General features: G+C 43.5%; 4 protein-coding genes across 8 annotated transcripts; 2 read left to right on the top strand and 2 right to left on the bottom strand.

Moving 5' to 3' along the window:
• The first annotated feature begins 8 nt into the window (after window positions 1-8).
• LOC120454251 lies at window positions 9-2,280 on the top strand. The gene has a single exon (XM_039639377.2). The coding sequence runs from the start codon at window positions 540-542 to the stop codon at window positions 1,506-1,508; it is 969 nt and encodes a 322-aa protein (XP_039495311.1). The 5' UTR covers window positions 9-539; the 3' UTR covers window positions 1,509-2,280.
• A 144-nt stretch (window positions 2,281-2,424) lies between these two features.
• LOC120454250 (zinc finger protein 239) lies at window positions 2,425-4,084 on the bottom strand. 2 transcript variants are annotated; one of them, XM_039639376.2, is made up of 4 exons: window positions 4,011-4,036; window positions 3,826-3,943; window positions 2,626-3,756; window positions 2,425-2,557 (listed from the first exon to the last, which is right to left on the bottom strand). In XM_039639376.2, exons 2-3 carry the CDS (start codon window positions 3,871-3,873, stop codon window positions 2,827-2,829), a joined length of 978 nt encoding a protein of 325 aa, XP_039495310.1. In that variant the 5' UTR covers window positions 3,874-3,943; window positions 4,011-4,036; the 3' UTR covers window positions 2,425-2,557; window positions 2,626-2,826. The 2 variants fall into 2 exon arrangements, with proteins under 2 accessions (XP_039495310.1, XP_039495309.1); XM_039639375.2 differs by having other exon boundaries at window positions 3,826-4,084.
• Window positions 4,085-4,264: 180 nt separating this feature from the next.
• LOC120451851 lies at window positions 4,265-7,272 on the top strand. Of its 2 annotated transcripts, XM_039635842.1 has the most exons (7): window positions 4,265-4,386; window positions 4,444-4,730; window positions 4,806-4,983; window positions 5,235-6,449; window positions 6,503-6,681; window positions 6,749-6,954; window positions 7,010-7,272. In XM_039635842.1, exons 1-7 carry the CDS (start codon window positions 4,354-4,356, stop codon window positions 7,174-7,176), a joined length of 2,265 nt encoding a protein of 754 aa, XP_039491776.1. In that variant the 5' UTR covers window positions 4,265-4,353; the 3' UTR covers window positions 7,177-7,272. The 2 variants fall into 2 exon arrangements, with proteins under 2 accessions (XP_039491776.1, XP_039491775.1); XM_039635841.1 differs by having other exon boundaries at window positions 4,444-4,983.
• Window positions 7,221-10,972, bottom strand: LOC120451852 (LIM and senescent cell antigen-like-containing domain protein 1). 3 transcript variants are annotated; one of them, XM_039635844.1, is made up of 7 exons: window positions 10,857-10,967; window positions 10,502-10,617; window positions 8,651-8,770; window positions 8,287-8,592; window positions 8,089-8,230; window positions 7,762-8,020; window positions 7,221-7,697 (listed from the first exon to the last, which is right to left on the bottom strand). In XM_039635844.1, exons 2-7 carry the CDS (start codon window positions 10,513-10,515, stop codon window positions 7,501-7,503), a joined length of 1,038 nt encoding a protein of 345 aa, XP_039491778.1. In that variant the 5' UTR covers window positions 10,516-10,617; window positions 10,857-10,967; the 3' UTR covers window positions 7,221-7,500. The 3 variants fall into 3 exon arrangements, with proteins under 3 accessions (XP_039491778.1, XP_039491779.1, XP_039491777.1); XM_039635845.1 differs by lacking the exon at window positions 10,502-10,617 and having other exon boundaries at window positions 10,857-10,972; XM_039635843.2 differs by lacking the exons at window positions 10,502-10,617; window positions 10,857-10,967 and adding an exon at window positions 8,837-8,992.
• Between the last annotated feature and the right edge of the window lie 2,054 nt (window positions 10,973-13,026).

Here is a 13,026-nt window from a genome sequence, read left to right as displayed (position 1 = left end):
TTGCCCCCAACTCGGCTAATCAGATTTTGTTTATTTGTTTCATTAACGAATTGCTTGAAATATCTGCCAACAACTCAACTCAAACCACACAACAACATCAACAACAACAACAACATCGACACACCACAAAACCACACTGCTTCCAACACCTCCAGTCGAGTTCCCAGGCCAGAAGCAGCGGTCACGACGAACTGGGCAACCTGCTCTGGCAGCAGGATTCCTGTGAGTTCCTCGAGCATTATCCCTCCGATTCCAGCTGCCCAGTGCCGCCCCTGCGTCACTGCCACGCCCCCGGGCATGGGCATGCCACCAAGACGCTGACCAGACGCAATGCGGATCTATTTAGCGGAGATCTGGGCATACCCGAGATCAACACTCACGTGGGCAGTGTGGTGCACACGTTCGAAACGCTGGCCCTGCAACGTCGCCTGGCGGAGGAGGAGGATCGCCATCCGGAGCGGGAGCTGAGTAAGTATGAGGCCAACGGCGGCACCACCACCCAAAGCAAGTACAGCCAGCTGAAGCGCCGCTCGCAGGAGATGCGCCAGCGGCTGGTGCAACAATTGCACCGCCAGCGTTTGCAGCAGCAGCAACAACTGCAGCAGCAACACGAGCCACACCTGCAACATCAGCAAATCGCACGCTCACGAACACAGTCGCAGCCACAAAAGCAGCCAACCATGCACGAGGGGGTTTTGACCAACAGTTGCAGCACCCAAACACTGGCCTCCAGCTTTTGGCAGCCATCCCAGCGAGTGGATCGCTCGCGGGAGCAACTGCAGCAGTCCACTTTCGAGGACTATCGCAAGAACTTGTTCGGCACCCTGCGAAGACACGGCAGCCTCGAGGATAATGATGAGTTGCAGGACGAGTCGTTCATTGTGAATGCGGCTTTTGATGAGATATTCTCCTGCTACGATGACGAGAACGAGGATGACAAGGGCACACAGACGCAGACCAATACCGATGATCTCTTCGAGGACGAGCATATGCTGGTCAGCCTGAGCGAACTTGATGACGAGGTGTTTGCCAGCCGAGCGCAAACGGCCTCGACCACGCCCACCGCCAGTGCGGGAATGGGGGCTGGGCGAACGCCCAAACACAGCACGCCCCAATTGAACCTGAACAAGTATACGGCTCCATCGCCGCCTCGCTCCCGCACACTCACCAATCTCTTCGAGCGTTTGAAGTCGCAGGACAGCAGGACGCTACAGAAGTATGCTGCCGATGGGGCGCTCAACAAGACAGAGGACTTCAATAGAGGCTCCACCGTTAGTAAGTCCTTTGTCCAGCAGCTGAGAAAGCCCTCTCACAAGCAGAAACGAGCGCCAAGGCCACCGCCCAAGCCACAATCCCGCTCCCAGGTGGCCATTGCCCATGTGACACCCCTCCGCAAAGCACTGATCTTCCCCAAGCGATCCAAGTCCTCCAGCGAACTACTCCTTGACGATCTGAGCGTCCAGGCGCGTAAGTATCAGCGAAAGATAGAGCAGGGATCAGCGCTGTAGACAGGAACAATGGGCACCCAGTTATGCACCTGTTTCTCACCTGTTGACCAGCCATTTGCCCCCACCTAGATAATAAATCGATTTTTTCGCATTTCCGTTTACCCAGAGGCGACGCTTTTGTAGAATAAGTGACCCCCAAACCAAAAAGTAAACGACCCGACCCCTACCTTCGATTCTGATCAAGACCCTCTTATCGAACCTGAACCCGAACCCGAACCCGAATCCGATGTAGATGTGGAGCAAGTGCAGCTATCCCGCCGCCATAATGGAAGACAAAGATACGACCCGAAGCAAGCCCAAAGAGAATTGAGCCATACGAGGAATAGAACCCGAAGAACTAAACTAATTTCGTAATTTACCGGTAGTTAAATTAAGCCAATTACTCGAAACTGCATGAAAATCAAATCAAAAGATGACTAACCATATTTATAAATACAACCATATACGAGTATAAATATACATACACATTACTGTACAAATAGGTTCGAAGATGCCCCGAGAGCGGGTTAGATATGGAAATAAAAATCAAACGACAATTCGTGCTCTCAGCCTAGTTATTTACGAGTACACGTTTGTCTGTTCAATTATAATTTAAATTCATCTAAAGAATATACCATGCAAACGCGATATACATCTTACATTATACGGATATATATAGCATATAACTGCGTCACTTGTTGTAACTTTTAGGATAATTGCAAGTCAAAGCAAATGTCAACCAATTACAAAAAGAAACATTACTAACTCTTACCTGCATGCAATAAAAAATCTGAAAAAGCAATACCGATTGAATAGTGTGTTTTTGGGTCGTTAGAATTGAAAGATTTCTGAAGCCAAACTGATTTATCAATTTAATTTAAATTATAATTCGAAAGAGATTCAATTGTACAAAAACTGCAAGCTTTATATGGCCTTGAGTCTTTATAATGATACAATTTGAAAGAACAATGACAATGGAATCATGGGTTTTCAGATGTCAAATAACAGGCTGTCCAATTATTGCGCTACTGTGTTGCTGGCCATAGTTCCATTTAAGCAGGAAGACAATGCTGGAAAATGAATTCCGGAATGGTGTTTAGTAACAAAGAACAGCAGTAAGTACGCATTCAAAACCTACCAAAGCTCCTTTTTCGCAAATAACAGTCTCCAGTCACAGAGGCCAACTGTAGCGGACGGTGTCCTGATGCTTATCCCCCGTAAGATGAGCGTTATAAATCGGTGTGTCTGGTGCCCAAGACTCGGCCCGTCCACAAGCCTTGGCATAGATATCTATTACCTCGCTGATTTGCTTTGGCCAAAATCGGAGCGGTAAAGCTCATCACTGTCCGGTTTCGTGACGCATCTCGTGCTTTCGGAGCTGTCCCGCTCGTGTAAAAGTCTTTTCGCACACTTGACAGCGGTGCAGGCGTTCGCCGGTATGGATCCGCTCGTGACTCCTGAGGACACCCAGCTGGGCAAAACGTTTGTCACAATGCTTGCAGGCATAGGGTCTTTCGCCAGTGTGTGTACGGAGATGGAGCTCCAGCATATAGACCCTGGAGAAACTGCGCTGACAGAAGTTGCACAGATGCGGACGTTCCTCTGTGTGCCTGGCAACTATATGGCGTCGCAGGTTGCTAGATTCCACAAATCCGCGTCCGCAGTGTGGGCACTTGTGCTGCATAACCTGCTTGTGGCGCCTCTGATGAGCTTCCACTGCTCCATTTGTCCTGAAGGTCTTGGGGCACTGGTCACAAGTAAAGGGCCTTTCGTCGCTGTGCAAACGAATGTGGCTTGCCAGACTAGAGGCGGATTGCAGGCACTTACCACATTCCAGGCACTCGTGCTCACCTTTAGGGGCCTTGGAATGGGAGCAACTGTGGCCCTGGTAGCTACCCAGTTTCGTAAAGAATCTCCTACACTCTTCACAGTCAATAATAGTTACTGAAGCATGGACTTTTTGGATGTGCCGACGCAGTACTTCCGATTGCTGGAAAACAGCGCCACAGTGCTGGCAGTTCCAGCGTGAGACTTCAATAGGTTCCTTTTCGGGATCCTCCACGGCGGAGGGCTGTCCAATATAATCGCTGGGATCAATAATAATTATTTCCTCTGAAGCCAGGAGTTCTGATGTGTCCATTCTTATCTCGGGAGCCCTATCGCGTAACTTCTCGGCGTCCGCGCACTTTTTGCGAAACTTGGCGGCGATGAGAAGCTCGTTGGTGCACTCCTGGCATAAATACATTGGCTGCACATCTCTGCGGTCTACCTGATAAGAACAATTGGAAATATATCGTCGAATTTATAAACTTACAGCGATAAAGACTTAAAGACTCACCTTTATGCCGCCACACGTTTCCAACAAGGTGCACAGGTCCACTTGCATCTCCTCCACGGTCTCATAGATGTCCACCAGGAGTTCATCCTGTTTAAGGCAAACTCGGCAATGCAATTCACTAGATGGTTGCGACATTTTCGTTAATAAATGTTTAAAAATTGAACTGCCAAATCAAATGGAGCTACCACAATTATCGATAAAACTTGCACCGATAAGCAACCAAACAGCTGATTACACTGAACCACACATTTAGAGAAAATTATTTTTTTAAAGCATATGATAGTAATTAACGAACGTGTATATATTTAAATAAACAGCCAAAAAATTAATGTATTTTAACTTTACTTATTCCAAATGTTACGTTGTAACATTCACTTAGATAAGTGGGAAAACTGTATTTCTAAGTACATTTTAATGCTCCGTTAATCGGATTTCAGTATCTGGTAACATTGTGGGACTTCAGTGTTATAATTGGAGCTTTGACGTTGAAAAACTCCTTCTTCTTGGTCGGAAATAAAGTGCGAAATCATGCAGGCACAAAATGCAGTTGCCGGTGCTCAAGTAAGAATAGACTTTTAAAAAAGAATTCAAACACCAAAAAAATATAATGTAATTCAGCTTGCGAAAGCCAAAGGAAAATGCGTACATTGCGCAGTCGCAGCGGAAAGGATCTGTCAGCGCTGCGGGGACTTCTACTGTTCCAAGGACTGTCAGCGAGAGGATTGGCTACGTCATCGTTACATCTGCATCCCGCTGCCCGCGTTGGTTTATCCCAATGCATATAACGTGTTCCAGAGCGACGGGGAAACAACTTTAGAGGGGTCCTGTTCGGTTAGTGCTGATAAATCAGCAGTCGAGGCGTCGCCACTCCCCATCAATCGATCAGCCATTATTCCGGATCTGAAGTGCGATAATGCCGACAGTATCAGGCTTACTGCAGCCAATAATGATGTTCCCATTCCTCTTCATACATCCAATAGCATCTCCTCGAGAAACAACGATACCAATGGAAAACAGAAAACCATTTCTCCGCCAAATGCGAACATGCCGCCCAGCGGTGGTGTGGTATACATTGCTGCATTCTCATCCAGTAATCGCTGCTATATTCGCGATGCCAGCGAATCTGCAGACACAGCATTTGTCCGAGTTTGCCAACAGGTTTGTATGCATAGAGTAAATTCTCGAAATTTCAAGGAAACTCTTAGAATCGAATTCAAATACATAAATATGTATGTACGTGCCTTATAGCATGTTATGAAAACGAATATAAAACAAATAGCTTTACATGTAAAGCGATTTGCTAATAGGATACCTAGTAAATACTACTTTTAATGAAACATCTAATTTTGAAACATTAAAACACATATTAACACGACTATTTCGAATTAAAAACTGTTGTATCTTCACAGGTTAATACCACAGCTAAGAATTTGCATAAAATAAATAATCCACCACCAGTTGGATTCTGCCTAGCTCGTCATAATGACAAATATTGGCGAGCAAGGGTGTTGAAATCCGGTAAACAAAAGTACTGCTTATTATTGGTTGATCTTGGAATCGTAAAGCCTATAACTTCTTCCGATTTAAAGGCTATAAGTTTTGAGTTATTATCTCTGCCTTGTTTCCTTCGACTGGTGCAGCTTAAGAACGTATTGAACTATGACTTTTCCAATGAAGTCATTGCCTTCCACTCGCAATTCGTGGGTATGAAATATATGCTAACCTATATAAAGAGCCCTGGATGTTACTACGTGGACCTAGTGGACACGTTGTTTAATTCTTCGGTCAATGAAAAGATAAGAGCATTTATCGGCAATATGAAGTCGTTAGGAAGTCCACATTCTGGCGTTAAGTATGAGACGTCATATTCCTCAGATGGTCCTCAACCTTCACAAGTTGATCAAGCCATTACAATTTCTGCAGTCGAAAGTTCTCAGGCTGTGTCTCAATCAGCTGAAACCATGGGTCAAAAAATATTACAGAAACCCGAAGAACAGAATGCGTGCGACAAAAATAAGGACACACTTAAGCAGCATGTTCATCTAACAGGACAGGAATCTATATACGATTCCGATAAAGTTGATCAACTAAAGCCACAGATTGATCCTCAGATAATGAGCGATGCATATGAAAGAGAGAAAAATACCGTCCCTGATGACCATTTAAAGAATGATCTTATTAAGAGGATTATTGATCAGGGTATCAATAAGTTAGATCCAAGAGAAATTGTTAGTGAACATTTGCTTTCCCGACAAAGCACCAAGGATGCAAATATACAAATATATTCTACTGATGCTCGAAACGATAATGGAAAGGTCACTGCTACAGATAATAAAAATATAGAACCGGGTACTGAAGGAGCCTCATATAATGAAGTGGGCTTTAAAGATGAGAATAAACCCGCATTCCCCGCTTATAGGGAAACTAAAACTACTCCGACCACTGCATCAAAACCAAAGGATCAAGACATAAAACAGTTCTTAACACAGTGCTTATCATCAAAAACTAACTATCCAATAGAATTTCCAAATATTAAAGAACAATTGGAACTTCTCTCCATCTATAAAACTAGCGCTCAAGAAAATGAAATTGTAATGCCGAAAATCGAACCTGTGCTAAAACCTGTGAGTATATATTATTAATTTACATTAAAATGGATTTACACATGTATTATTAGCCTTTTGAGCTGCGTAGATTTTCCATTGAAACTAAGGAAGGCATTGATGTTTTCATTGTGGACAGTTCAAAAAAAAATCGTGGAATTTTTGGGGCTTTTGACAGCAACTACGCCTCCGAATTTTCCACCTTGCACTCTCGCTTATCAGAAATTACAGATTGCCAACCGTATAAGCCAGTGTAAGAATATTCATACTTATTATTTTGTCCCAATGTAAGATATTTTTCATGATCATTTTTAAAAAAGGCTCAGGGAATATGTGCTTGCCCGATTTGAGGGTTCCTGGTATCGCGGCAAAGTGGAACAGATTATAGTTGTTCCACAGCAGCAGACAAAGTACCGAGTAATGTACCTGGATTACACAAACGTAGAGGACATAACTGAGACGGATATACGTCGCTTTCCGTCAGACCTCAACACTCCCTGTGCCACAAACCTTTGCGTGATTGATGGTTTGAATATTACACACTTTAATTGGAGTATAATATTAAAACAATAACTTTACAGAATTCCCGCACAAACTGAATGCGGCACAGATTTCCTATCTGTCGGAGGCCTTGAAGGTTCATCAGCTGGTTCATATAGAAAGTGTCAACTATCTCAACCATATAGCCGTAATTAAATCGCGAAGTCTAATTCAGAAGCTGCTGAGCTTGTCTGTACACCACAACTAAGTCTGGGCAAACTCACTACGATGGAATTCCGAATAAGCATTTCGTTTGATGATTTTAAAAACATTTATATATAAATAAAATTCAATAAAATAACAACGTTAAAGGCTGTTAATACACAATGTTATGTTCCCTAACTATTGATGCCGTTGATTTACGATTTACAATTGAAATTCACACAACAGGATTAGAACAGATTGAAAAGACATCCACAAAAGGTTTTAGTTTGTTTGGTTTTAGGTTCTGAAATGTTAAAAATGGTAGTGGAAGCGGGTCTACAACGACAAAGGCACTGTTTGGTGTGGATCTAAGACTCTGTCTAAGTCATTAGGTGTTCTTTTTCATTGTCATCTCGTGGGCGGTTCGCAGACGTCGTCTCAGTTCGTTCGGAAACCGGTCATAGCACTTTTTGCACACTGGCTTCTCGTCGTACTCGTAGAATTTTGACTTTTGTGTCATCTTTGTGTCACACACTGAGCACGCAAAGTGGTGCACACACCATGCCTTGTTCAAGGCAGTGAAAACTGTAGGCATAATAGAAAAAGTGAAATAAATAAGCCCAAAAAATAAATCAATTAAGTTACTCACCATCGCCTCCAATAACCTGGTTGCAGACGAAGCACAGGTTGCCAAACAGCTGATGATAGTGCGTCTCGCAGTAGGCCAATCCCCGCTTCTCGTAATGGCGGTGACCCAAGAAGGGCTTCTCGCACTTGGCGCAAACGAAATGCTCCACATGCCAGTGCTTTCCGAGCGCCGTAACCACCCTCTCCTCAATCGGCCGACGACAGGCGCCACATATGGGAATGCCCATTTTATCGTGACAACGCAGACAATAGAGCTCGTTCTGTAGAGAAATAATTAAATATTTATGTGCTTTTCATATATAATTTGGTTAATTTGTTTGAAACCCACCATATCGTTAGCAGCCAATCCTGGCCGGCTCTTGACTTCCCGAGCAGTGGAATCCAACTCGGTGCCGCAGGCCGTGCAACTGAAGTGATAGCCGTGGTACACTTCACCCCGGAAACGCAAAGGCTCCTCGTCGATGAGGCCGCTGAAAAGAAGTTAAATTAGCAACATGTTCTCACTCAAAGAGCCGTTGAAACTTACTGGCATTTTTGGCATACATAGCGGCCGGTAATCTCCGCCTTCACCTTGGCATTGCACTCGTGGCACAAGGCGCGGTTCTGGTTCTTGATGAACCCGCAATCAGCCAGCTCCTTGGCGCACAATTGGCAGCGGAAGCACTGTGGATGCCAGCTAGCTGACATGGCCTTGATGACCCGTCCGATGACGAACTCGCCGCACTTGTTGCAGCAGGGAGCGAAGAGCACGTGAAAGTCGCGTTCACAGTACTTGCGGCCCTCGAACTCGTAGAATATGCCATCCTGGAAGGGTCGGAAGCACTGGGCACATCTGGAAATGGTGAATTAATAAGCGTATTATTTTAACAAATTCATTTCAATTTACTTACACAAAGCACTGTGTGTGCCAGAGTTCTCCATTGGAGTTGACAATCTTCTCAGTGGGCTCGAAGCCGTCGGCGCATCGCGTGCAATGCATTGCACTCAGCGACATGTTCGCTGCCTGGACTCTGTGAATTCAGGAGAAGAATAGAGATTAGTTGGTGTTAAAAACTAACCATTTTAAAGGCAATTACACTTCAGCCTTGGAGTACATCATGGTTATAGCTTGAGCGCAAAGAAAAACGACTTTAAGGCAGGGCGTGAAGTGAGAAACTGGACAAAACAATGAGACTTATCGCCTGCCGGCTCTGTTGACGCTGGCTGAATCATATTTCCTTCGAATGCGCAGCCAAAAAGCTTTCTGGCATTCCGTGGTCGTTCAGCTTTCATTACAGAGGGTTTCGCATGGCAGTTGGATATCAAGCGTGGTACGCTGCAGATGTGATGACTTGGTGAGATATCGTTTCGTAAGAGGTAGATATACATACACATATATATACAAGTTATCAGATTCGCGTTAAGCTGGAGAAAAATCAATCACTATTTGGTAATCCAACATTAAAAACAGCAGCACAATTTAAAAAATGTGTATATTGGTAGCTGTCAGTTCGCTTTTTTATTTGGATTCTAATTATACCCGTTACTCGTAGAGTAAAAGGGTATACTAGATTCGTTGAAAAGTATGTAACAGGCAGAAGGAAGCGTTTCCGACCATATAAAGTATACATATATATTCTTGATCAGGATCAATAGCCGAGTCGATTTGGCCATGTCCGTCTGTCCGTCCGTCTGTCCGTCCGTCCGTCTGTCAGTCTGTCTGTCCGTATGAACGTCGAGATCTCAGGAACTACAAAAGCTAGAAAGTTGAGATTAGGCATACTGACTCCAGGGACATAGACGCAGCGCAAGTTTGTCGAATCATGCTGCCACGCCCACTCTAACGCCCACAAACCGCACAAAACTGCCACGCCCACACTTTTGAAAAATGTTTAAATATTTTTTCATTTCTGTATTGGTCTTGTAAATTTCTATCGATTTGTTAAAAACTTTTTGCCACGCCCACTCTAACGCCCACAAACCGCCCAAAGCTGCCACGCCCACAGTTTTGAAAAATGTTTTGATATTTTGTCATTTTTGTATCATTTTTGTAAATTTCTATCGACTTGCAAGAAAACTTTTTGCCACGCCCACTCTAACGCCCACAAACCGCCAAAAACTGTCAGTGTTGAAGACTCTCCTTCGCACTTTCACTATCTGAGTAACGGGTATCAGATAGTCGGGGAACTCGACTATAGCGTTCTTTCTTGTTTTATAATTCAAATTCATCGAATATTACGAATATGATTTTCTTTCCCTGGCGCAGTTCATCATTTCAAAAATATAGTCGCTCTCCTTTAGTAGTCCAAAATGGGTTGGAAATTCTAGCTTCCAATTCGAATTGGGTTTGCCGCCAACACAAAAGCGACCCAGTCATCATAATCAAATCCGACGAACTCACACGCACAAGCGAATAGTAAACAATACACAGACACGCGCTCACACACACAGGCACGCTCAAGTGGCGGCGTTTAAAAATAAATTTGAATGTGGCCATGACGTCATCGATGGAGTAAACATCTGGCAGGAAAATTGCATTGAATGGGGGTCCAAAGCGCCCGCATCGCTGGCGGAGGGTTAACGCTGAATGAGGGCATGAATGATTGGCATTGCTAGCCTTAAATAGTTATATTTCGTAGTGGTTTGCGAAATGCGAGTTTATGCGATTGGATAAGGATGGCTTTTGAGCTGCCAAATGATGCAATAGGTGGGCGTTTCGAAGCCAAGGATGTTGAGAAACTGGGGCGGAACATTCTGCTTACTGCACGGGCGGCATTCTGTGGACTTTTCTTTTTAGTTTCTTTCAACTGGCTTTCACTTGCGAATGGCACCTGTTGCACCTGGTCTACGTCGTTCTCAGATCACGGCGAGCGAAACACTGCAAAAACATATAGAAATGATCAATCTGTGGCTTCTGGCTTAAAGCTCTGTTCGCTTGGCGGCTTTCTAGCCAAATCCGGTTGATTTGCAGCCAAGAAGACGATCTGCGCAGCGCTATCGCAGCACAAAAACAACAACGGGTATTGCCAAAATAGGCAAATCTCAGGAATTTGACGCGTTTCACTTGATAATTTTCACGTTTTAAGAACTGCATTTCACGTAAGAGGTACTGTTTACCTTCAGAGAAACCGTTTTAATTACAGCCACTGCTTTGTGCACCTAAATTAACTTCATTTAATTAACAGCTTCCGTGGAAAAAGACTCCGAAAAGACTGCTTTGGTTTATCACTAAAAAATCCCTGTAAATACCTGCCTATCGATAGCTGTATCTGTTCTTGTGACAGGTAGCCCTGAAAATCAATCGATAACGTACAACTATTGAGCGCCAATTTAAAAATGATTTTCTGAACAGTTTACGATTAGCTTGTGCAACCAAAAAAAATGTACAAAAGGAATTTTACGATTTAAGGCGCCTGGCTTATCGCAGTGTGGCATTTTTGCTTCTTTGTCTTACCTCTTATCAGCTGCTGGCCAACTGCTGTTCTTTTTGAAAGCAGTTTCGTAACGCGCTCTTATCAGCACACCGCATTATACTTATAATTTCACGTACTATTTGTTTGTAAACAAGCTCTGTTCGCATGCCAATTTAAGCTGCAGGCAGGAAACCCCTCTAGCATTGAATTTGATTGATTTTCTTTTTGCTATGCTTCACGCCAAATGGGAAAATACATAAATAAATGTGCAGGCAAACTACATTAGATTTCAATGCCTCAAATGCGATATCAGTTTCGATGAGACTTATAATTAGAAAATATGAATTGATAAGAAAATCACGAACTTGTAATAGTGGTAAGAAAACCACAGTCAATAGGAAATGAGAAATACTATATTAACTTTTCAATAGACTAGAAAAACAAAACTTTGAACGAGGAACCAGTTTAAGTTATTTGTTCAAATAATGTTATATCACCTATGATTTGCATTTCTTTATAAAGAACAAACATTTTGAAGTGCACACGGTACATGCATGTAAATGCATTATTTGTTTGTTTTAATTGTTTCCCCGAATGTCTGTTTGCGGCAAACTTCCGCCTCGTGGGTGTGAGGGTCATATTTTCGAAACACCCCTCGCCGACTTCCGCAATGTGAAAGGAGATAAAACACCAGCTGCAGTTTCGAATTGTGCTTTATTTGTATCTGATTCATATAGTATAGTACAGTATAATATAGTATTGCTTGGTTTTATGGAGCGTTGTCCCGTTAAAACGGGTTGCCAGGCGAATCGATCAGCGCGGCGCTCTTTGTTTATCAATCTCACTCTTTTGTCAGTCGCCTTTATTTATTATTATTAAATGAGTTTTTTCCAGCATAACAAAAAACATACAAGGTGGCCCACAAGGCCGCCGGTTGTGCGAGCGAGACGGACGAACAACAAGCGCCATAAGAACGAGATCCAATACCATCCACAACCTAGCACTGAAAACTATGTTACCCCACATTACAGCAAATGTTTTAGTTACCAATTAAATTCTGCTGCTAACAAATAAATTCGTATATCTATTTCCATTTTCCTTATGTTTATCCCGAATTTAGTTTATTTTACCGTTGGCTCTAACGTACTCAGGCATTGAATTGGTATACACATAAGTGGTTTCTTTCGGTGCACACTGTCACATGCTTGGAAAAGGTGGTGGAACCTGGAAACCGGGGACACCGAGGAACTGCGAGACTTTCGGCACGTAGCAACGCGTAGCTGTAAGTTTATTACGCATGATTTTATGCTGTTGTTTACCAAAAATTCGCCAAGGCAAGCCCCCATCCACAAACACATCCACAAGCTGACGAAGCGGTGACTCGGGCGTATGAGCAACATGCTGAAGCATATGGAAATCGGTATGGAATCGGTATGGGCAGTTTCCACGGCGGATGCAGTGCAGTTGCAGTGGGTGTCTAAAAATAAATGCAATTATGCTCTGTATTATTGCAGCTGCGTTCCAAAGCCGGCAAACCAGATGGACAACTAGTGTCAGCCGCTAGCAGAGGAGCAGGTTGGAATTTTTCAAGGGGGTTTTTTCATTCAAACATCTATTATCAGTCAATTGCATTACGAAAATGTTTTGATAGTGTTATCAACTGGCACTGCTGCTGCAGGTTTTCAAGTTGGATCTTTGATCTATTTAGGACTTTACTCTTCTGGAAACAAGCCAAGTAGTTTTTTCGAAAACAAAACCAGAATGATCTGGATATATTTCTAGCTAGACTAAATATACGGATTTCATTACCCTCAGACGCCTTTGTGAAACGTGGGTTTCTCTTGGAGCTGAAAACGATTGCAGCTGCTGCATGA

Source organism: Drosophila santomea, chromosome 3R, assembly GCF_016746245.2.
Source record: "Drosophila santomea strain STO CAGO 1482 chromosome 3R, Prin_Dsan_1.1, whole genome shotgun sequence".
In the NCBI taxonomy this organism is placed as follows: domain Eukaryota; kingdom Metazoa; phylum Arthropoda; class Insecta; order Diptera; family Drosophilidae; genus Drosophila; species Drosophila santomea.
Note: the sequence above shows the minus strand (reverse complement) of the source record. Positions and strands in the feature narration are given on the sequence as shown.

Excerpts from the sequence above, each read along its gene's own strand:
- LOC120454251 (XM_039639377.2), top strand. The coding sequence starts at position 540 with ATGCGCCAGCGGCTGGTGCAACAATTGCACCGCCAGCGTTTGCAGCAG.
- LOC120454250 (XM_039639375.2), bottom strand. The coding sequence starts at position 3,960 with ATGTCGCAACCATCTAGTGAATTGCATTGCCGAGTTTGCCTTAAACAG. Across the intron at positions 3,757-3,825 it reads AAACGTGTGGCGGCATAAAG|GTAGACCGCAGAGATGTGCA; the intron begins GTGAGTCTTTAA and ends TGTTCTTATCAG.
- LOC120451851 (XM_039635841.1), top strand. The coding sequence starts at position 4,354 with ATGCAGGCACAAAATGCAGTTGCCGGTGCTCAA. Across the intron at positions 4,984-5,234 it reads TTGTCCGAGTTTGCCAACAG|GTTAATACCACAGCTAAGAA; the intron begins GTTTGTATGCAT and ends GTATCTTCACAG. Across the intron at positions 6,682-6,748 it reads TGCCAACCGTATAAGCCAGT|GCTCAGGGAATATGTGCTTG; the intron begins GTAAGAATATTC and ends TTTTTAAAAAAG.
- LOC120451852 (XM_039635843.2), bottom strand. The coding sequence starts at position 8,859 with ATGATGTACTCCAAGGCTGAAGT. Across the intron at positions 8,593-8,650 it reads TGGCACACACAGTGCTTTGT|ATGTGCCCAGTGCTTCCGAC; the intron begins GTAAGTAAATTG and ends CACCATTTCCAG. Across the intron at positions 7,698-7,761 it reads CCAGGTTATTGGAGGCGATG|TTTTCACTGCCTTGAACAAG; the intron begins GTGAGTAACTTA and ends TTATGCCTACAG.